A 22,674-nucleotide genomic window follows, 5' to 3' on the forward strand; every position below is an offset into this window, starting at 1 on the left:
CTCTATTTTCCTAAAGGATTTCTATTTTTACAAAGGAAAATGAATTAATTTCTTTTAAGAAAATAAAAATCTCTTAGAAAAATAGGTTCCCATACTAGCCCTGGTAAAAGAATTTTCTACGGCGGGAAGGATTCATTGCTATCTCCGGTCACCTTACACTCGTAAGTCGTGTTGTATTTAGGAGAGTATGTTTTGAAAAAAGAAATCTACGTGCACAACTATTTAATTTAATGAAACGGTTGTGAAAAAATTACTTAGTGGTAGTTTGACGACTCTATTTTTAAGGAATTTCCATTTTTAAGAGAAATTAATTTATTTTTTTGAGAAAATAAGAATCGCTTGAGAAAAATAAAAAGTTCCCAAACTACGCCTTAAAGAGGAGTATATTCGTAGATCATTGCACTACATCTGCCTTCTCAGTCAAAACCACTCTGAAAAATAATATACTACACATATTTTTGTAGACTACGGACGTAAACGAATTTTATATTTGAAAACTACGTATACGGTTATACCGTGCTAATTTGAATAGCTTGGGCTCCCTCCCCAGAATTGACCGCCAAGCCTCTGCACCTCACGTTCCTCGCCCACACGATGTTCACACAGCAAACACCATCTCCACACAACCAGAACTTCACACGTGTCCCACCGACCACCCCCGTCCATCCACCTCCTGGCCACAACACTGCCCACACACCCTCCCCCTCCGCACCGAACCCCCTGGCGCGCGCTGCGCTCCCTTGACCGGCACGTCATCCCACTGCCATGCGGGCCCCGCACCCCGCGCGCCCGGGGGCCGCGCCCTCCTCAAATGCCCCCACCCCTCGCCTCCCCTGCCCTCCCCTCCTCCGCACAAACGCGTCGCATCCGCTCCACAGGATCCTCTGCGCCACCGCAACCGTGTGACCGCCCGTGCCGCCGGCGATCCCGATCCGCCGACCCGTCCCAGCCCCGCTCGCAGCCATGTCGCCGTCGGAGCCGACGCGGGAGGAGAGCGTGTACATGGCCAAGCTTGCGGAGCAGGCGGAGCGGTACGAGGAGATGGTCGAGTTCATGGAGCGCGTCGCGCGCTACGCCGGGGGCGCCGGCGGCGGGGACGAGCTCTCGGTGGAGGAGCGCAACCTGCTGTCCGTCGCCTACAAGAACGTCATCGGCGCCCGCAGGGCCTCGTGGCGGATCATCTCCTCCATCGAGCAGAAGGAGGAAGGCCGCGGGAACGAGGCGCACGCCGCATCCATCCGCGCCTACCGCTCCAAGATCGAGGCCGAGCTTGCCCGCATCTGCGACGGCATCCTCGCGCTCCTCGACTCCCACCTCGTCCCATCCGCCGGCGGCGCCGAGTCCAAGGTCTTCTACCTCAAGATGAAGGGTGACTACCACAGGTATACCACTATCGCTAGCAGATCTCGCTTTTTATTCTGCCTATCCGCATCTAGAGTCTAGACTACGCGATCTATTTATGGAGTGGCCCAGGAGGGGGGTTTATTGGTGGATGTACGCGCGATCTTTATGTGCGACGTGACAGAGTTGATGGGTTTTTGAGGATCTTTACGTTACTAGTGGGGCTGGAGTCATTATTTATTGCCTGTTATTTGTAGGGCAGCACGATCTGATTTTGGTGACTTTGTATATGGACCTTGGGAGTTGTTTTGAAGAGTCAAAACTAAAGATCTATGTGCAGTAGTTTCTTGTGGGGTGTGATTGGGCCTGAGTTCTTGGTGTTGATTAGGTCTAGATTTAATGCGTATCATTTTTTATTTGATTTTTTGCGGTTCGTTCGTTTGCTATTTGTGGCGGAAAGTCAAAGGACAAAAAAGGGAAAGGGGCATTGTGATATCTGTGACGTTTTTAGTGAGGTTGTTTCTCCTTTTATTTAGGATTAAGATTAATTGTGTACATGCTACTATACTTTTGCAAAATTAGACGGTTAGTTTATTTTGATGACTTATAGTGGCATGAAAATGGACTAGTTTCTAACTTTTTCAAAATTGGAGTGGCATATTTCTAATTAACCCTATTATTTATGGTGCACATTGAGGTTGCTTTCTATGAATTTGTCTATATGATGCATGGTACTGCGCAGTCTAGATTGAAGGATATGAATTTGTGTTCCATGGATTCTGTACCCCGTACTGCACGTATATGTTGGTATCTGATTTCTCATGATGATTTTGTAGGTACCTTGCTGAGTTCAAGTCAGGTGCAGAGAGGAAGGATGCTGCGGAGAGCACCATGAATGCCTACAAAGCTGCTCAGGTTTGACCATTGTGTTCATACTGATAGGATGACAGTGCCTATATTGTTAATTGTGGTTCTTTCTTGTTGGCTTTTGGTTTGTAGGATATTGCTCTTGCTGATCTGGCCCCAACCCACCCCATCAGGCTCGGGCTTGCTCTCAACTTCTCAGTGTTCTACTACGAGATCCTCAACTCCCCTGACCGTGCTTGCAACCTTGCAAAGCAGGTTTGCTTCTTCTATTGCCCATTGTGATTTGTTTTCTTTCTTGGATTGTATAACTGGACAACAGGCTTATTGCATATGTAGGGTATGGGTTGTTAAATAAAAGCTGATGCAAAGGGAACAATTCACTTGTAGCTGATGATATAGCATGCCTGCGATTAGTCAAATCATATAAGCCGTTTTAAATTGAGAGTGCAATCTTGTTTTGAATTGGGATTGAATTGTAGACTTGACTGATGTCCATCAACACTAGTCTGCAGTTTGCATGTTATGGACCCTCTATAGGGAAATACTGCTTTGGGAACTGTAGATCCCTAGACTGAACTGCTTTGCATCCCGGAACAGATTTTCTAGCACTCACTTTGGGATTACTGTTTGTGTGCATGTAATGCAGATTTGTGTGTTCTGCATGCATATTCACTGGAACGTTTTTTATTACTATTAGGTGTGTCGAATTCAAGTAATGGATCTAATTACTCTGGGATGCTAACAAATGCTTCGTTTCTTCACTCAAATTCGTTTCTATGAATTTGTGCCTAGGCTGTTGTTTCTTCACTCAAATTGCTATGTCTTGTTGCATATATCTATTTCGGATTGAACATTGGCAAGCTGCCAAGCTACAACTTAACGATATCACCTAGCGAATTCTCAGCTTCACATTTAAGCATCCTGCAGTTAGTATTGACTGAGAGTTGACTGGAATTAAATTTAATGTTTGTTGCAGGCCTTTGATGAGGCAATCTCCGAACTAGACAGCCTGGGAGAGGAGTCCTACAAGGACAGCACTCTGATCATGCAGCTCCTGCGTGACAACTTGACCCTATGGACTTCCGACACCAACGTGAGCTTCTTTCCACACAGAGCATCATCGTTAAGCATGTGACCTGACCATCTTTGCTCATTGGCTGTCATGGTTCTCATGTGACCTTGCTCTTTCTTTCCTCACCAGGAGGACGCCGGAGATGAGATCAAGGAAGCAGCTGCTGCCCCCAAAGAATCCGCCCCCGAGGGCCAGTAAGACGGATCCGATCTCCCGACCTGATGCGTGTCTGCTGATGTCGGGGAGTTTACCAGGACTGTGCCGTTCTTGATTTCTGATAGCTTATCTTCTAGTACACCTCGTGTTGTTCTCTTCGTCACGGCGCCGGTGCGTGTGCGCTGAAGCTGCCTGCCATTGCCATTGCCGCTGTTTTTAATTAAGCACACACTCTAGATGTTATGCCCGCATGCTATGTTTCGATTCTCAAAGTTGATAAATGATGGCTGGATGCTGGTTTTCGTGCTCCAAGCCTGCTGCTTCTTCCAGGGAAAAAAAGACCTGCCCTTGTTGCAGCGTTGTTGTTTAGAATGACCTATATTTGACTGGTATTCTGTTACGGTGGCTTTGCAAAGCTGTTTGTTTGGTTTAATGTCTCGGAATAATATGAATTGGCTGCATTGGACGTGTGTGTTTCTTTTACCATGTGTGTGTGTGATCTACGGCCGCAAGCACACGCATCGCGCTTTTAGGACGTGATGCTGTGTGTGCCTGTTGGCATCTGATGCGCATATGCGGGGGGTATGGACCAGGAATCATGCAGGTTCGATGCAGACTGGGAATAGGCGGTTCCACTAGTGCAATGCAAAAATGCTGCCGTTGGTCTGCACTTAGCTATTGGCACAAAAGATGATGTTTATGTCTGGAGACATCTATTCGAGATTGCCGTCAAGCTAGTGCTAGCGTGTTGACTGTTGAGTGTGCTCCATTTCTCGACAAAAAAAGAAAAAAAAACCATGTATAGCTAGAATCAATCGGGTGGTGTTGATTGGGGCGGTATGAATTGGTGGGGCCGGCCGCAGTTGAGGGAGGCACGGCTGGCCGGTGTGGGTGTGGAGGGACGACTGCTCGATATCAATGGGGACCCGATACCCGTCAACCTGTGGAGACTTCTTCTATTAGAGCTAGTTTAGAAACCATATTTTTCCAAGAGATTTCCATTTTTCGAAGGGAAATTAGTTTATTTTCTCTTAGGAAAATAGAAATCCAATGCAAAAATGTAGTTCTCAAACTAGCCCTTAGGGTACGGATATGAGACAAAAATTGTCCCCATGGGTATGGATATGAGACAAAATCTCTACCCATTGGGTAAACATGTATAGATTTGGGAAGCAATAATTCAAACCCGATTACTTATAGGTATTTTATACGTGTACACCTATCGTGTTTGTATGAATGGGTTGAGGCAGAGCCGACCACCAAACACGACAACGCACCAGGCTCCAGGTCCTAGCCCAACAAGGCAACTAGCAAAAAAACAAAACCCTAAGATAACCAGCCATATGCTACGCCCTGTCTAGATGACGGTGACGACCATGGATTGTCACGCGCCAACGAACTCAGATGGTGACCAAGGAAGGTGAGCAAACTCCATTTCTCTATTTCTTCTATCGGTCCCGAAGTACTTATTTCTTTTCTGATGGATGGATGAGTGCTTGTCGATGTGGTGATGTCTGAAATTTAGATTGTTTATGCTACATGTTAGTACCTATTTATCCCTTAATTCGGGATGGGGACCCATTGGGGACCCGAAACCCGAATGAGGATGAGTTTGGGATGAGTTTTGCACCCATGATGGATATGAGGATGGATCAAACATGATGGGGATGGGTATGAGATGTTATAACCGGTGGGGAATTCTCCATTGACATCTCTAGTACCCACCATGACTGAGTATGCTGGAAAAAAATGATTAATATTTTATCAAACTTCAACTAGGAAGCACTCCTTGAGAAGCTTAACTAAAAAGGTAAATTTGACTACTAGATTTATCAATTTTCTGAATCCAAATTTCATGAACGTAGACAATTTGACTAATTTTATTTACAATGAAGTTGTTTTTGATAAATTTGTAGCTGATAAACTATCCCAATCAGTTAATATAAGCCTTAGAGCAACTCCGAGAGTTTAGATATAATCTTAGCTAAATTTAGAGTTTTATAAAAGACTTTAAATAATTGACAACTTGCTAAACGATAAGATAAACTAACAGACTCTTTAAATATTATTTATCAATATTTAAATCACCTTACAATCGGTCTGAATAAAATACATGCTTTTGTATAAAAAAACAAAAAGTACAGTACAATAAATTTTATGTAGGCTAGAAGGAAAAAATACTTCAATGAATCTAGTGCCACAAGCTTGACATAAGATACGAATACAATATACTACTAGCAGATTTTCGTATCAACGAGCCTATATCGATCAACTTCCAGAAAGTGCTAGCATAGTCCACCCTAGCCAAGAAAAAAAAATCAATTGTGCACTATCTTTCTTCCCCCTCGTTGTCGGGTACCTAGGAACCAGGTGTCCGAAGAGGGCCTAAAAGACCTTCCAAAAATAGCCCACTAAGCCGACCAACCCCCCGCGGAGCAACTCGCTGAAGCGGAATTGTCGACCAACCTGCTCACCGAAAAAAACTGTCGAGCAACCCGGCGAGACGGGGCCGCCGATCGACCAATTTGCTGAGCAACCCAACAAGACGGACCAATTTGCTGAGCAACCCAACAAGACGACAACCGACTCTCTGATGAGCACATCTACAGGAGGAAGAGTTGACCTAGTACAATCAAGCCACGAAGGCACGACGAGACATATCATCACCAAGACATGATCGAACCATGGGAATAGTACTGAAGGGCCTCTGTCAAGCACGGTGTCAGACATGTTCTGGAGAGTATCCCTGCGCTGACCGGTGGACCAGTCAATTCCAGCCGCGTGGATCTCAGCATCGGGGTCTCTACAGTGACCCATACGTCAGAAGATATGAGACGATACACCGTACCAGGCATACGCCTACTCATGATGGAAGGTGATGCAGAGGGGATGACGAAAGATGAAGCTGTACTAAAGATGTCCCTAAACCTCACTATGAGTTGGCTCAGCGGGACCCATCAAGTACCACTACGTCTATATCAGAATAGCTACAGGAACCTATATGGCAAACAGATGAGACACGACGCTATATCAGGGGTACAACGACGCATGACCTTGCAAACAACACCGTAGAAGGTACGACGCCCGGGAGCAGGAGGTCAAACTCCACCTCGGCAGGATACGAGTCCTCATTGTAAAGTCTACCCTTGAGCTATAAAAGGGCAAGACAACCTCATCCTCACAACACATCGACAACTACACACAAACACTCAACTGTAACACGCTTCAAATAATACTACGATCAGCACTACACTGTACTATGGCTCTGGCCTAAACTAATATAAACCCTTGTCTCAGATCCACCTTCGAGCTCCACGTGGCTCACCATTCGAAGTGAGCCCGCGTTAGCACCTCTGCCGAACATAAATCTTATTCACCTCTGGTTTCCGAAACCACGACAATTGTGCTGCAATTAATCCCCTCTCGGCTTCGACAGGTCGTGGTTAATCTCCTCCTGGCTTCGGCTGTTGCGAGGACGGCAGGTCGCCGGAGCAGTATAGACATCAAAGTCTCGGGAGGGACGACGACGTGAGGGTGCGGGAGAAATATACGTGGGAAGTTGAGCGCCTGCATGGGAGGAGGGAGATGGCGAGGCAGGCAGGCTTGGCAAACATAATAACTAGCAACGTTGATGGGATGGCGAGTAGGATAGAATTGCGAGGAAGAAGGAGAGCCAGTTGGATCAGTTTTTCATCCCCGTTTTTCTATTTTTACCGATGCTAATTAGTTTGGCTAGGCTGTTGAAATTGCTCTTACACGATGACTCATTTTCCAACACTCCTCTTTCGAAGTGACTAGACCATCTTTCATCAATGCCTTATTGGCTTATTCAAAGCGATGAGACCATCTATCATTGAAATTCTGCCAGATCTCTTTAATTTGACAAAGAGCAACTCCAAGAGCTTATGTAAAACAAATTGACTAGCTAAAAATAACAAAACAGGAGTAAAATTTGGATCCAGCGGTCTCTTCAAATCCTTCTCTCGCTATCCAACTCGGTAAATAGCCCCCTCAGCTAGCCAGATATCGCTAATTCCCTACGCTCGCTATCCGGTCCTCCCAAGGCCTTTGTCCTTCTCTCGTGCACTCGGTCGTCCTCTCGTGCGATGCTGGAGCCAACGATGGCAGCACTAGAGACCATAGCGGGGCCAAATCGGCGGCGGCGGGCCAAATCAACGACGGTGGGACCAAATCGAACGCGACAGCGGGCCAAAATCGGTGGCAGCAGAGCTAAATTGACCGCAACGACAACGATGGACTAGCCATGCTCCTTACACCATGCCACCTCGGAGCTGCGACAGAGCTTCTCCCGTCAGAGTGGACTACCGGAGTGGTTGGGGCGGAGGCGCACGAGCGGGGCGGCCTGCTGGAGCCCAAGCAGGGCGGCCGGATGGAGTGGCCAGGGCGGAGGTGCGCGAGTGGGGCAACCAACCGAAGCGTGAGTAGGGTGGCCGGGCGGAGCTAACGGGTGAGGCGGAGGCACGTGAGCGGGGCGGGCAGCCGGAGTAGAGGCAGGGTGGCCGGTCGTAGCATAGGCGCGTGGGAGACTAGGGAAGAAGACAGGGTGAGAATATGTGAGACCCACTAGTCTGATTTGGCTAGTCTATTGGAATTGATCGCAATTTAGAGAGTGGATCATAGCTAAACAACTAGCTAAATGAGAATATAGAATATAAAATTTGGCTAATCTATTGGAGTTGCTCTCCATCTCAAATTAAATTTTGTTTTAGTTAATTAAGGCCCGTTTTGTTTGAGGGACTAAAGATTAGTCCCTCTATCTTAATCCTTTTTAGTCTCTAAATTACAAATGATGGGACTAAACTGTTTTAGTCTCTAGCCCCTCAAGAGGTGACTAAAAGAGACTAAATCATATAAATTCCACTTTTTACCCCTCATTTATTTTAGTTGCGCTAATAGCGGAACAATGCTAGGGTATTTTAGTCATCTTATAATTCATTTAATGCATTTTGAATAATTTTAGTCCGTAGAACCAAACATGGTAGGGATTAAACTTTAGTCTACTAATTAAACTTTAGTCCCTGGACTAAAGGAACCAAACGGGTCCTAATAGATTCATACCACACTAGATGTATATGTTTTATGTGTCTAGATTCATCTTCGTCATAAAAATCAAGAGCTAAAGCGATTATTATTTTAAGATGGATGGAGTATATCTTAAAATCTAGCCTTTGTACCAATTTATAATTTATTTGACTTTTTGTGTCAAGATTAATCGGCTCGTCTTATTTAAAAACTTTTGTGAGAAAATGAAAATTAAAAGTCATACTTATAGTATACTATATAGTATAGACGACATCGCAGTAAAAATTAATAATAATTATGAATTTTTTTAATAAGACGAGCCAATCAAACTTGTGATAAAAAAGTCAAATGGATTATAAATTGAGACGGGAGAGTATTGTAGATGTTAATGATATATTTTGCAACGAACGCATTAGCGCAGGGAGTGACATTGATACAAAGCAAACGGAGGGTGTGACAGACCATGGGCCTTTGGAGTTGCCTACAAATATTGTCAGCAATTGGCTTTTGAATCAAACATCACATAAATAATATCCAAAGCACTGCGATTTCCACAAACCACTGCCGGAGTCGAACGTGCCGAAGACATCAATACAATAAACTGAAGCATTGGCTAATTCCATACCTACAAACTGAAGCAGCGCTATATTTTACATATGATTAAAAATAAGAGTACAAGACATTGGAACTGGCGACTTTGCCATGCGAATCTACAATGCAGTTGTTTCAGTTTTTTTTGATCTTTTAGACAAAAAATATACAAATATATAGACCATAGAATCTATCTAGACCGATAAAAGGAAACTTCTCCGATGAAAACAAAATACACTAAAATCTTCTAGTCTAACTTTTTTAATTAATTTTCCACTATTTTTTCTCATACCGATTACCCAACAACATACTGGAAGTAGTTACGAACAATAGCATATAGCATATAAAACAGATGAACCATGTGCAACGAAACTAGTCAGTAGCGGTCATCGTCGTCGTCGTCGGGCCTGCTTGCCAGGCAGAGCTCATGTAGCTCGTTCAGTATCCACTCCTCCCCGGTGTGGCCTCCGAGGACGAGGACCCTAGTGCCGCCAACCACGCAGGTGCTGTGCCCCCAGGCGAACTTGGGGGGTTTGCCGGGAACGTTCAGGATCCTCCACGTCGGCTTCTCCTCTGCTGGATCGACCAGGAACAGCTGCGCCGGGGAGTGGAGTCCCGCGATGGAGCCACCGAATATGATGATCCGTCCACAGGGCAGGCTCACCGCAACGTGATCGAGCCTCGGCGGTGGGCCGACGTTTGGGAATCCGGTCGTCGCCAGCTGCCTCCACTGCGGACTATCTTCGCCGACGTCCATCGTGTAGGCGTCGCTGGAGCGCAGCCGGAGCGAGCCGCTCTTCGCCAGCCCACCGAACATGAGCAGTTTAGTCGTACCGTAGACGGACATGGTGTGGCCGAGGCGGGATGGGGGTGACCAAGATGTGGGAATTTCCCTCCACGCAGGCTTCTCCTTGGTGAGGTCAAGCAGGAAGGTGTCGCTGAGGAGAACGCCAGACTCGGTGCAGCCACCGGAGACGACCAGCTTCGAACCATCCAAGGTGCATGAGCTGTGCCAGGACCGTGGCAGTGGAGGACCCTCGCTTGCAACCTCCCTCCACGTTGGCTGCTGAGCGTCAAGGTCAAGGACGAAGACATCATTGAGCAAACCTTGCTGTCCGCAGCCCCCAAATACCACCAGCCATGACCCGTTCAGCCACGACAGAGTGTGCCCCCACCGGCCTGGTGGGGAGGCGGAAACCTTCACGCGGCGCCATTCCGGCCTTGCAGCCTCCATGTTAAGCACAAAGGTGTCGTCCATAGGCTGCATGTTGACACCCTCCCCTCCGAAAAGGACCAAGCGGTTACCAACAGCACAGGCACTGAAGTTGCATCGGGAAGGCTCGACGCGCCCTCCAACCGTGAACTTCCTCCACGAGGCGGCCTCAAGAGTAGTTAGCTCTCTCGCAAGACGGCCCCATCCTACCATCTTGGTGCTCATCTCAAGCTTGACAGTGGCATCCCTTCCCCACGCGTTCTGGCAGACCATCTTCCTCAGGTGATCATTCTTGGTAAGCTCATGCATCCTGGTACAGACGGATCCAATGGATGCGACATCTCTAGGTGACAGGCGAGACAGAATGTTGTGTGCGAGAACTTCGTCTGACAACTGAAGTATACCGCAGTGGTCTGCACTCTGGACTTTCGGAGCATGCTCATGGGAAGCTGAGTTCAGATCTTGAATGCTGGGCCTGTTGTTGGTCTGTTGCTTGTACACCGGATACGACACGCTGCTGAGATCGATGTTTGCCTCGGAGAATAGTTGGATTCCAATCACATGTGTCACGTAGCCATCATCCCCGTGCATTGGAATGAGACTTAATCTGTTGTAAAGTGGAGCGCCATCCTTCCGGAAATTTAGCAGCTCGCCATGGAATTCAATCCCCTCGTTGAGGCATCGCCGGATCTCTGAAACGACCATGGGATCAACAAGGGGATGTCGCCTCTGGGCTCGTGGATCCCGAAATTGCAGGAATCGGCTGAAAGACAAGTTTGAGTGAACACAGTTTGTGAGATGCTCCGATAGGCCCTCTGTCAAGTTTGGCACTGTTAGCAAATTTAAGGTTGGCACAAGCAATCATAAAATAACTACTCAAGACGTTATAGTATGGAATTATTTGGATCGACTAGCCTGACAAAAATAAATGACCTCTCTCTGCTTCCATGTGGATGTTCGCTACCTTATGTCAACATTAGCAGGAAACAAGTTCCTAAACTGGCCGTTACCATGCTGCTACTTCGGCACAGCATTTGAATTTCTACCAATTTCATTCACTACTGAAGATCTGATGCTAAATGCGAATACGACTTCATACTCGATACAATGACCACCTAGCTTCTATTCAACATAATGATATGAAGTAAACTGGAATTCCCAATGATTTCCTATTCTTCCATTAACATCCAGTTTCAGAGAACATAATCACAACCAGGTTTTGAGTCTACCACCTGCAAGTCATGGCCAACAAATACTTTTTGTACACCCATATATTCTAGGTATTATTATTCTTGAAGAATTCCTTTCTCTATGTGCATGTGGCCAACTTTAGAAGTGCAACCTAAATATCAAGCAAAATATATCATAGGTAATCATCAACATGCTCTCCCTCTTCGTCAAGCAAGCGGCATTCCGCAGCAGCCCAAATCTGTCAGTCCCCAAGCAGAGAAAAACAGAGCAGAAAACAGAGCGGAGGCCAGGAGCATAGCATAGCATAGCACTGACCAGTTGCGCCCGAGCACCTCGTGGGCGCGGTACCCCGTGGCGGACTCGAATGCGGCGTTGACGTATATGACGGGGAAGTCGGGCTCCGCCGCGTCCGCCACGACGATCGCCGCAGCCCTGGAGAGCCCCGCCGCCGGCGTTCCCCACGGCCATCCCGGCTCCGCGTCCACCTCCATCCCCTCCTCCTCCACTTCCACCTCGTCCTCCTCCCACAGCCTCATCCGCTTCACCGCCACGGCCCCCGCGTCGTCAAACATGCGAGGCCGGCCGCCCGCCCCTCCACACCCGCTTTCTCCCTCCTCGGCGTGCGTCCGTGGTTGGGTTGGGTGCGGGAGGAAAATGGAGATCAGATTCTGCTGCCAGGTAGGGGAGATATTTCTGCCCCTGATTTTTATAGGCGCGGGAAGAGCGGCAGAAAAGGGGCGTGGTTGCATGTTATTTACGGAATCTGCCCCGACGGGGTGGCGAAAAATATCTCCCGCGGAGGCGGCAGGGTGGGCCCGCGGAGGCGAGGGAGTGCGTCAGCTGGGTCCGGTGGACCAGGCACTGGATCTCCCAACCAACGGTGCGTCGTGGTTTTCCTTCGCTTCGCAGGAAAGAAGCCGGTGGAGACTGGCAGCACGTCCCATAGTATTCCTTTTGGAAATTGAAATATAAATAGTGGCATTTCTTATATAAAAGAAATTGCATGTACTTTTCTTCCTTGACACAGAACATGTCTTAAGGGTGTGTATACATAATTACTGGCCTCGATTCGGTATGTAGCTTCGCCCCTCAGCATGACCAATAATATTCCTTTTGGAAATTAAAATGTAACAAGGGTATTGGCTACAATTACCGGTATAAGAAAGAAATTGCCTTTTCTCTCTCAATAGAAAAGAAATTGCATTTCCTTTTCTTCCGCGACGCTGCTGTCGCGTGCACGACATTGCTCTTTCGGTTTTCTTCAAATTAATGCGAATGTGTAAAAGCCACCTGCTCTCTACTCTCCAGATTATAAGAGACGTACACGTACTAAGATTTTTTTTAAAAGAAAATATTACTATAGCCTTTTGAACAATAGCTTAGTCAACAAAATTTAACTATTTAACACAAACTTTTATTGGTGTTGGACCTCGCTCTCACAAGCAAGGGGGGCCAACAAGGGTGAACAGTGACGTTAGTAGGGTTACACGCTAGATGACAATAACTCTGTTAATCTGGCCTCCCACGGGCACTGTGCGGGGGTATTTATAGGTACCTGAGCGCCCAGCGCCTTGTGCTAAGGACGCATGTGCCCTCAGCTACCTAGGTTATCCCCAGAATATTCTCATAAAGCAGGGTTACAGACTGTAATTACATGGATGCCTTTACAAATTAGGGCCGTAACACGCGGCGGCCACGCAGGGCCCGTTACAATGGGCCGGATCACACGTGGGCCTCTGAGCTGGACGAGGACGCACTGTGGGATGACGCCGTCGCAGGCCTTCGTCTGGTGCCGAATCGAGCGAAGGGTGTCCCTGCCCGTTTTGTCTCTGTCAGACCAGCGACTGCAGCGAAGGCCTCGAGCGAAGGGTGACGTCTTTGCCTTCGCCCCAACATTTGCCCTCCGAGGGACCAGTTCGACAAAGTCACCTGGTGCCGAAGACGTCGCTAGATGGCGGAGACGCTGCCCTCGCTCGAAGTGGTTCCGCGGGGGTTTTTGACATGACCGTTGATTGACAGCGTACTGTTGGATTGCGGGTTTCCCGAAGCGCCGCGCCCTGTTGAATTGCGGGTTTCTCGAAGAGCCACGCCCTGTCTATAAAAGGGGGCGGGGGTCGGCGGTTTTTGAACTTCACTTTCCGCGCTCCGTGAAAACCCTAGCCGCCTTTTTCACCGCCTTGCTGCTCGTCTGCCCGCCGTGCTCTTGTTCGCCGGAGATCTGGCTCGAGTGAAGCAGACCGCCCGCCGCCGCCGATGGTACGTAGCGATGCCGACCTCCTCTTCTTCCGCTGCCGCTACGCCGCCGGCCGCCGCCTCGCCGCCGGCCGACGCCTCGTCTGAGGAGACGCTGAGTAGTTTGATGGCGGAGGAGTTGCGCGCGGGCGATTCTGTTGATTTTGGTGTGTCGCAGATGTCGTCGGTCCGCGTGCAAGATATGCAGCGGTTGGGTTACTTTGGCGGCGGTGTTGCTCGTGTCCCGGGGACGGAGGAAGTCCCCGAGCCGGAGGGCGAGTTGGTTGTGTTCGAGGCGTTCTTCGCCGCCGGTCTCCGCCTGCCTGCGCACCGATTTGTTGGCGAAGTCCTGCGCAGGTTTAACGTTCAGATACATCAGCTGACACCGAATGCCGTGGTGGCTCTGTCGAAGTATGTCTGGGCGACGACTTCGTACGGCGGACAACCATCGGTCGAAGTCTTTGCGAAGTATTATTGTTTGCACTGGCAGAAGAGGATGATTGGAGATGAAGTTGCTCAGTTTGGGTCCTGCACGTTTACGCCGAAGACCGGCAAGACCACGATGCAGGTAGTCGAGTTGGTTCCTTGCGCCCGCAACAAGTGGGGCAACTGGAATGAGTTTTGGTTTTACGTCGCTGAGGGTACCGTCGAAGGCCATGAGGGACTCCCCGTGTCCGAGATGTGTTCTCATTTTTACTCAGCATACCCGCCCTTTGAGGTGGCGGAGGAAGATGCGGACGAAGGAGCCCTTCGGTGCACCGCCGGCCTGAGCAGTGGGCACAATTTGGTTGAAGAATTTGTGGCGTACGGGGTATGGCCCTTGGCGCATGGCTGGGCGTTGGGCGAAGTGTGCCCTCGCCAGATGCCTTTCCATGGTGGAAGGGTGGTGCGAAGTCCCGCCTTCGCGCTGAACCTGCAAAGCCGCGATCCGGCCGCCTTTGTGCGTGAGGCGGAGGATGGGGCAGTGCGGCTCGTTGGTTGTTACATGCCGAGGACAGAGGGCCAGCGCAGCAGGGATATCCGCGGGTCGAATGACCGTTTGAACAGGGTTTTTGAATTGAATCAATTGCCGTATGACGGCTATCCTGGTCAAGACGATGTGGGCCGCCGTGGGAAGAAACCAGTGGTGGAGACTAGAGACGACCCTGCGCCGGCGGCCGCCCCATCCTCTAAAAAGAGGAAATTAGGTACTGCTATGGGAGGACTTGGGGTTTCCGATGGTTTTGCTAGAGAGTTGATGAGGACATGCGCGACCCCGGGGGGAAGGATGTCTTCGCCCGAGCTCCGGGAGTCTTCGGCTCGGATGCTGAGGGTTACCGGGGGTTGTTGGCCAAGGAATGTTCCTATCCCCCGCGCGGCCGGCGAAGACTTTTTTACATCTCTCATGGTTCGTGAATGGAGAGTTTTTCCTTACGGGCGGAATATTGCTGTTGTTGTGTCAGCAGTGATGGACAAGGATCGCCAGGGAGCTGCACAAAAGCGCCAGGCGGTTGTGAGGCTTCATGAAGCCAGGCCAAAGAGGCAGTAGGGGGCTACGAAGGCTGCGGCCCCCGGCGGGGGCAAGCCGCCGCTGGCGGCGAAGTCGGGCGTCCCTGCATCTAGCAAGGCGCCGGAGGCAGCGGCAGGCGCCGGAGGCTCCAAATCGACGAAGGCTGTGTCGCCGTCCGGCAGGGTGTCGGAGGTCGCGAAGGCGGCCCGAGAGTTGCCGTCGTCGGGCAAGCGCGTCGCCGACTTCGCCACCGATATTAGTGTGGAGGACTATCTTGGTGGTAAGCCCTTGGCTCGTTTTTTTTTTGTTTTTGTTTTTAATTCGTTGAAACGTTGCAGGGTCGGACGAGGGCCAGCTTGCTATTGTTGCGCCTGCCGCGGCGACCATGGCGGCTGCCGTAGTGCCGAAGGCGAAGGGCGGTTCTCTTAGTGCCAGAGGCGAGATGTCGGCACTGGCGGGCGTCAGGGATGAGGCGGGCGCTGCGTCCCGCCGGCTGAAGGAGGTGACGGAGGCGCTAAGTCAGGTCCGTTGAGTTAGACTCCGTTTTTTTTCCGCGGTCTTACGTGTGTCCTGCAGGTGGCTGACTTCGCCAACCGCACGGCGTCGGTGGCCCTCACGGCAGTTGTGTCTGCCGAAGTCGAGAGGCTTCGGACGCAACATGCGGACGCCGTCTGTGAAAAATCGGCCGCCGACAGTAAGTGCCGCAACCTGGCGGACAAGGTGGCCGCGCTGGAGGGGGAGAAGGCTGACCTCCGGCGCCAATTGGCGGGGGAGAGGAGGGAGACCAATGAGGCCCTCGCCAAGGCGCAGGCTGCGCAGGTGGAGGCCAATCTGGCACGGGCGGAGGGCAATCTTGCCAGGGAGCGCGCCGAGCAGCTGCAGGAGCGGCTCATCGCCCTGGAGAGCCGCGTGGAGAGGGCCGAGGCCGCGACGCGCGTGGAGGCCGAGCGGACGCGCAAACAGCTTATGGACTCGTACCATAAGCTAGGCGCGCAGACCGGTGACTTCGAAGTGTCGGACCGAGAGTCCAGACTTCGTTGCCTGGAGTGGGTACAGGAGGAGTTGCAGGCGCTCTCCACTATCGTGGAGGGGTTCATGTCGTATGCCTCCCTGGTTACCTGCGAGGGGGCGATGAACGCGCTCTCCCGCGAAGGGTGCCGGCACTTCGAGGTCTTCGACCAGGCTGATGAAGACTTTAAGCGAGATATCTACAAGGTTGAAGACCCCGTAGTGAAGGAATCCGCCGATGCCGTCTATGAACGGATGTGGGGTCCGCACGGTTGCGAGGTGGTCAGGGAACGGGCCGAGACGGCGAGGGCTCAAGTAACGTTTGGCGTTTGTTTGGCGTTTGCTGGATGTGGGCTATGTGTGGGCTCGCTGAATTTGTGTGCTGTGTCTTAGGCGGCGCGTGGCGAGAGGGTGGATGACTTCGGGGCGTTGAACAGCGTGCTGCCTAACCCGGAGCCGATCCCGGCGGAGGCCGTGTCTGGGGCCGCCCTGGAGCCGCCCCCGGAGACCACAGAAGGCGCACCGGATACCTCCGCATCCGCCGCGGCCGGCTGAGACCTGCCCCCAGAGATCGCCGAAGGCGCGCCTGATGCCACCGCAGCCGCTGCGCCGAGTGTTGAAGATCCTGCGACGGTGGCGGCGGAGGCGACAGCGGAGGCAACGGCGGAGGCTCCGTAGGTGGCGTAGTGGGTGTAGATAGTCAGGGAATTTTGGATATGTTGCTGAATTTTGGTTGCTGCGCAGGTTCAAGATTTTGGGCCTGCGCACGCAACCGCCACTACTAAATTTTTGGCGGCTTCGACCGTGGATGGTGGTAATGAATGTGATGGGTCTGCATCTGAGTTTTCTGATTTTGCTGACTCTGGGAGCTCGGTTGAGTGGACTGAGGAGTCGTCGGAGGAGGACTTGGACTACTTTGCGGCCTTGGATGTGGCTGCGGCGGAGGCTTCACCGCACGTCGCGGACACAGAAGATGTGCCTGGTCCTAGCACCGGGCGCCGGCGGCGAAGGGCGGTTGCGAAGCGTAGAGTTAGTGGGGCGGAGGGAGGTCGGCTTCGTGTGAGCAGGGCTGGCCAGCAGGAACTGTTGTCTTTGCCGGCCGCCGTGAGTACAGGTGAAGGGGAACTGCGAAGTCTTTTTGCGGGTGAGGAGCTTAGGATAATGTTATTTAATTATAGGGAGATGGGAATTATTCCTAAGGTTGAGCCGATGTAGAGTGTGGTGCCCTCGCTTGTATATGTGTAAAGGCTTGTATGATGAGGTTGTATGCCCTCGTTTGTCTATGCCTGCGAAGGCATTGTGTACTTGGTCTGGTGTGTTTTGTTATGCTGTGCTGGTGCGCGTATAGTCAGTCCTGGCGCGGACAGTTTGGTGTTGTCGTTTTTGCTTTTGTTGTGCTAGTCCGGCTGCACCCTTAGGCGTCTTCTGCACAGATAGTCTACGCGGTAGACTTCGGTTTCTTTTGCACTTGTTGTGCTAGTCCGGCTGCACCCTTAGGCGTCTTCTGCACGGATAGTCTACGCGGTAGACTTCGGTTTCTTTGCACTTGTTGTGCTAGTCCGGCTGCACCCTTAGGCGACTTTTGCGCGGATAGTCTTCGCGGTAGACTTCGATTTTTTCGCACTTGTTGTGCTAGTCCGGCTGCACCCTTAGGCGACTTCTGCGCGGATAGTCTTCGCGGTAGACTTCGGTTTCTTTGCACTTGTTGTGCTAGTCCGGCTGCACCCTTAGGCGTCTTCTGCACGGATAGTCTACGCGGTAGACTTCGGTTTCTTTGCACTTGTTGTGCTAGTCCGGCTGCACCCTTAGGCGACTTCTGCGCGGATAGTCTTCGCGGTAGACTTCAGTTTCTTTGCACTTGTTGTGCTAGTCCGGCTGCACCCTTAGGCGACTTCTGCGCGGATAGTCTTCGCGGTAGACTTCGATTTTTTCGCACTTGTTGTGCTAGTCCGGCTGCACCCTTAGGCGACTTCTGCGCGGATAGTCTTCGCGGTAGACTTCGATTTTTTCGCACTTGTTGTGCTAGTCCGGCTGCACCCTTAGGCGTCTTCTGCACGGATAGTCTACGCGGTAGACTTCGGTTTCTTTGCACTTGTTGTGCTAGTCCGGCTGCACCCTTAGGCGACTTCTGCGCGGATAGTCTTCGCGGTAGACTTCGATTTTTTCGCACTTGTTGTGCTAGTCCGGCTGCACCCTTAGGCGACTTCTGCGCGGATAGTCTTCGCGGTAGACTTCGGTTTCTTTGCACTTGTTGTGCTAGTCCGGCTGCACCCTTAGGCGTCTTCTGCACGGATAGTCTACGCGGTAGACTTCGGTTTCTTTGCACTTGTTGTGCTAGTCCGGCTGCACCATTAGGCGACTTCTGCGCGGATAGTCTTCGCGGTAGACTTCGGTTTCTTTGCACTTGTTGTGCTAGTCCGGCTACACCCTTAGGCGACTTCTGCGCGGATAGTCTTCGCGGTAGACTTCGATTTTGTCGCACTTGTTGTGCTAGTCCGGCTGCACCCTTAGGCGACTTCTGCGCGGATAGTCTTCGCGGTAGACTTCGATTTTTTCGCACTTGTTGTGCTAGTCCGGCTGCACCCTTAGGCGACTTCTGCGCGGATAGTCTTCGCGGTAGACTTCGGTTTTTTCGCACTTGTTGTGCTAGTCCGGCTGCACCCTTAGGCGACTTGTGCGCGGATTTGTCGCACGCGAGGGTGGCTAGCGCTTAGCCTCGCGGTGACCTCGTATTGGTCGAATGTCGAAGACCGTCGTCGCGGTCTTTTTTCGACGCATGTTTTTGCGGGGGATTTTTCAGACATATATTACATGGCTCCGCCTCGTTAAAAACCTCACCCCCCGGGAGGAAAAGAGTGCGGACCAGAATAAGATTGTTTTTGTGAATTACAAGGGCGAATTAGCCCTGATGAGTCAAACAAAAAATTTGCGGAGGTTGTCGATGTTCCAGGAGTGCTCCAGGTCTTCGCCGTTTGGCGTTGTGAGCCTGTAAGCGCTGGGGGAAGCTTTCGTCTTGACTATAAAGGGGCCTTCCCACTTGGGCTCCAGCTTGCCCCTGGACTCTGTCTGAACCGTTCGGACGAGTACGAGGTCCCCTTCGCTAAATTCCCTCGGGATGACTGCGTGGTCGCGCCATGCTTTTGTCTGAGCTTGGTATTTGTTTAGGGCCTGTAGAGCGAAGACTCGGTCTCCGTCGATGAGATCCTTTGAAGTTGGCTCGTCCACGTCGGGGACGGCTGACGAAACTGTTCGCGGGGACCCATGTTTTATTTCTTGCGGGGTCATGGCCTCCGATCCGTATAGAAGGCGGAAAGGAGTAAACCCGGTTGCCCTGCACTCAGTCGTGTTTAGTGCCCAGACCGCCTCGGGTAACAAATCGGTCCATCTGCCCTTTTTTTCATCGAGGAGCATCTTTTTGACAGCTGTGAAAATTTTTCCATTGGCGCGTTCCACAACTCCGTTGGACTGCGGATGATAGACTGAAGCGAAGGCAAGCTTGGTGCCAATGGAGAAGCAGAAATCCTTGAAGTCTTGGCTGTCAAACTGCTTGCCGTTGTCAATTGTTAGTTCGGACGGTACTCCGAAGCGGCAAACAATGTTTTGCCAAAAGAACCTTTGGGCAGTTTTTGATGTTATTGTGGAAACAGCCCTTGCCTCGATCCATTTAGTGAAGTACTCGACGGCGACGAAGGCGAACTTAAGGTTCCCCTGAGCGGTGGGCAGGGGCCCGACAATGTCCAGGCCCCAGCGCTGGAGAGGCCATATGTGGGCGATCAGCTTTGTATACTGCGAGGGGCTGCCTGACCGAGGAGAAAACTTCTGGCAGGCTTCGCAGGACCTTGTGACCCGATTTGCGACGCAGATCATTGCGGGCCAGTAAAAACCTTGGCGAATCACCTTAGCAGCTAGGGCCCTTGGCCCTGCGTGTGAGCCGCACGTGCCACTGTGGACTTCGCGTAGGATCTGAATGCCTTCCTTTTCGGTGACGCACTTAAGCATTGGCTGACTGACCCCTTTTTTGTAGAGTTGGCCTTCAATCAGTGCGAAGTCTCGGCTTTGATGTCTGAGGCGCTTGGCCTCACTGATGTCGGCTGGATGATAGTACCCCTGTAGGAACAGGGTTATTGGTGCCCACCAGTCTTCGCTCATGATAAGGTTGACTATGCGGTGGCCCTCGCTGTCATTGGTTATTTGGATCCCTTCGGGGCTCCGGACGGCTGGCGTGCCGATGATATGAAAGAACACGTCGGAGGGCAAAGATTCGCCCCTGGCGGCAGCCTTGGCCAATGCGTCGGCCTCTTCATTCTTGGCCCGATCCACATGCTGCAAGGTGAATCCCTTGAATTGTCTCTCGAGACTTCGGATGGCCGCGAGGTACTGCATGAGCGCGGGGTCCTTTGCTGCATAGTCTTTCTCGACTTGGCCGACAACTACCTTGGAGTCTGTTTTGATGATGCAGGTGGTGACTCCGAGGGCCCTTAGCTTGTGGAGGCCGAGGATGACTGCTTCGTATTCTGCTATATTATTTGTGCATCTGTCGGATTCCAGATTGAAGCTGAGGCGTGCTGCATATCTGTGCTTGACCCCGACTGGTGAGGTGATGACTGCAGCGGCGCCTGCCCCCGCATGGCACCATGCGCCGTCGCAATGGATCGTCCAAACCTTCTCTGTGGACGGGTCTGGCTGTGTTGTTGGCCCAGTCCAGTCGACGACGAAGTCTGCCAGGACTTGTGACTTGATGGCCGTCCTGGGCTCAAAGCTGATGTGGTAGCCGGAGAGTTCGGCCACCCACTTGGCAATCCTCACCGATGCCTCTGGGTTTCTGAACAATTTGCCGAGTCCCCTGTCTGAGGTGACTCGGACCTTGAATGCTTCGAAGTAATGGCGCAATTTGCGCGAAGACATGACGACTGCGTAGGCAATCTTCTCCAGCTCTGTCATTTTGCACTTGGACGGTGTCAGCACTTCGGAGACATAGTAAACAGGGCACTGCCTGACCATGCCCTCAACTGTCTGCTCCTGCACTAGTGCCGCGCTGACCGCATGCGGCGAAGCTGCGACGTAGAGTAACAGGGGGAGCGAGGAGTCGGGGCTTGTGAGGACGGCCAACTCTGTCAGGTACTGTTTTAATGAGGCGAAGGCCGCCGCCTGCTCTGGTCCCCAGGCGAAGTCTTTTGCACCACAGAGTGTTTTGAGGAAGGGGAGACTTCGCTCGGCGGACCTGGAGATGAATCTGTTGAGAGCGGCCAATCTGCCTGTCAGGCGCTGGACGTCTCTGGCGGACTGCGGAGGTGTCATGCTTATGATGGCCTGAATCTTGGTTGGGTTGGCCTCGATGCCGCGGTGTGATACCAGGTAGCCCAATATTTTGCCTTGGCGAACGCCGAAGACGCACTTTTCCGGGTTGAGGCGGAGTCGTGCGCCTCGCATGTTCGCGAATGTCTCGGCGAGGTCGGCGAGATGGTCCTCCTTGCTCCTGCTGGCGACGACAATGTCGTCCACATATGTGAATATATTTCTGCCAACTTGCCCTTCGAGCACTGTTTTGGTAAGCCTGGAGAAGGTGGACCCGACGTTCTTGAGTCCCTCCGGCATTCTGATGAAGCAATATGTGCCGAAGGGTGTTATAAAGCTTGTGCTAGCCTTGTCTTCCTCTTTCATGTATATCTGGTGGTAACCGGAGAAGCAGTCGAGGAGAGACATGACCTCGCATCTGGCCACGCTATCGACTATTTTGTCGATCCGTGGCAACGGGAAATTGTCCTTTGGGCAGGCCTTGTTGAGACTGGTGAAGTCGATGCACATTCGCCACTTCCCGCTTTTTTCTGTACCATTACAACATTGGAGAGCCACGTAGGATAAGCCACAGGCTCGATGAATTTGGCTTCCAGGAGGCGGTGTACCTCCGCCTTGGCGGCCTCTGTCTTCTCGTCGGACATTTTGCGAAGCCTCTGCTTTTTTGGTCGCACCGAAGGGTCAATTCCCAAGCTGTGCTCAATTATGGATCGGCTGACTCCGACCAGATCGAGGGCAGACTAGGCGAAGACATCCTTATTCTTGGTTAGGCAGCAGAGGAGTTTCTCCTCTTCATGCGAAGTGAGGTCTTCGCTGATAGTGACTGTCTGCTTGGGCGTGGCCTGATCGAGGGGGATCGTCTTGGTCCCGTCGTTGCTCTGCAGCTGTGCCTTGTCGTGCTGCTTATTGGTTGGGCTGGCGGGCGCAGGGACCTCGCGCTGTGCCGTGAGGCAGTGCACGTTTCTCTGACCGGGCACGAAGTCCCGCTCTATGTTGCGCCCAGTCTGTTGATTGCCGTAGACCGTAATGACGCCTAACGGACCTGGTATCTTCATACATAGGTACAGTCCGTGAATGGCTGCTTCGAACTTATTGATGGAGCCCCGACCCATGATGGCATTGTATGGATATACCATGTCCACGATATCAAAGGTTACTTGCTCACTTCGGGCATTG

General features: G+C 51.4%; 2 protein-coding genes across 2 annotated transcripts; one reads left to right on the forward strand and one right to left on the reverse strand.

The window, feature by feature from the left end:
• The first annotated feature begins 840 nt into the window (after positions 1-840).
• Positions 841-3,896, forward strand: LOC100273134 (14-3-3-like protein). Its single transcript, NM_001147581.2, has 5 exons — positions 841-1,382; positions 2,178-2,256; positions 2,341-2,463; positions 3,185-3,301; positions 3,410-3,896. The coding sequence occupies exons 1-5, from the start codon at positions 964-966 to the stop codon at positions 3,476-3,478; spliced, it is 807 nt and encodes a 268-aa protein (NP_001141053.2). The 5' UTR covers positions 841-963; the 3' UTR covers positions 3,479-3,896.
• Positions 3,897-9,102: 5,206 nt separating this feature from the next.
• Positions 9,103-12,112, reverse strand: LOC100279726 (Adagio protein 3). The gene is made up of 2 exons (NM_001152685.1): positions 11,790-12,112; positions 9,103-11,046 (listed from the first exon to the last, which is right to left on the reverse strand). Exons 1-2 carry the CDS (start codon positions 12,044-12,046, stop codon positions 9,447-9,449), a joined length of 1,857 nt encoding a protein of 618 aa, NP_001146157.1. The 5' UTR covers positions 12,047-12,112; the 3' UTR covers positions 9,103-9,446.
• Positions 12,113-22,674: the final 10,562 nt, after the last annotated feature.

This window comes from Zea mays, chromosome 4 (assembly GCF_902167145.1).
Source record: "Zea mays cultivar B73 chromosome 4, Zm-B73-REFERENCE-NAM-5.0, whole genome shotgun sequence".
Classification (NCBI taxonomy): Eukaryota; Viridiplantae; Streptophyta; class Magnoliopsida; order Poales; family Poaceae; genus Zea; species Zea mays.

Excerpts from the sequence above, each read along its gene's own strand:
- LOC100279726 (NM_001152685.1), bottom strand. The coding sequence starts at position 12,046 with ATGTTTGACGACGCGGGGGCCGTGGCGGTGAAGCGGATGAGGCTGTGG. Across the intron at positions 11,047-11,789 it reads GAGGTGCTCGGGCGCAACTG|CCGATTCCTGCAATTTCGGG; the intron begins GTCAGTGCTATG and ends CTTGTCTTTCAG.
- LOC100273134 (NM_001147581.2), top strand. The coding sequence starts at position 964 with ATGTCGCCGTCGGAGCCGACGCGGGAGGAGAGCGTGTACATGGCCAAG. Across the intron at positions 2,257-2,340 it reads ATGCCTACAAAGCTGCTCAG|GATATTGCTCTTGCTGATCT; the intron begins GTTTGACCATTG and ends TTTGGTTTGTAG. Across the intron at positions 3,302-3,409 it reads TATGGACTTCCGACACCAAC|GAGGACGCCGGAGATGAGAT; the intron begins GTGAGCTTCTTT and ends TTTCCTCACCAG.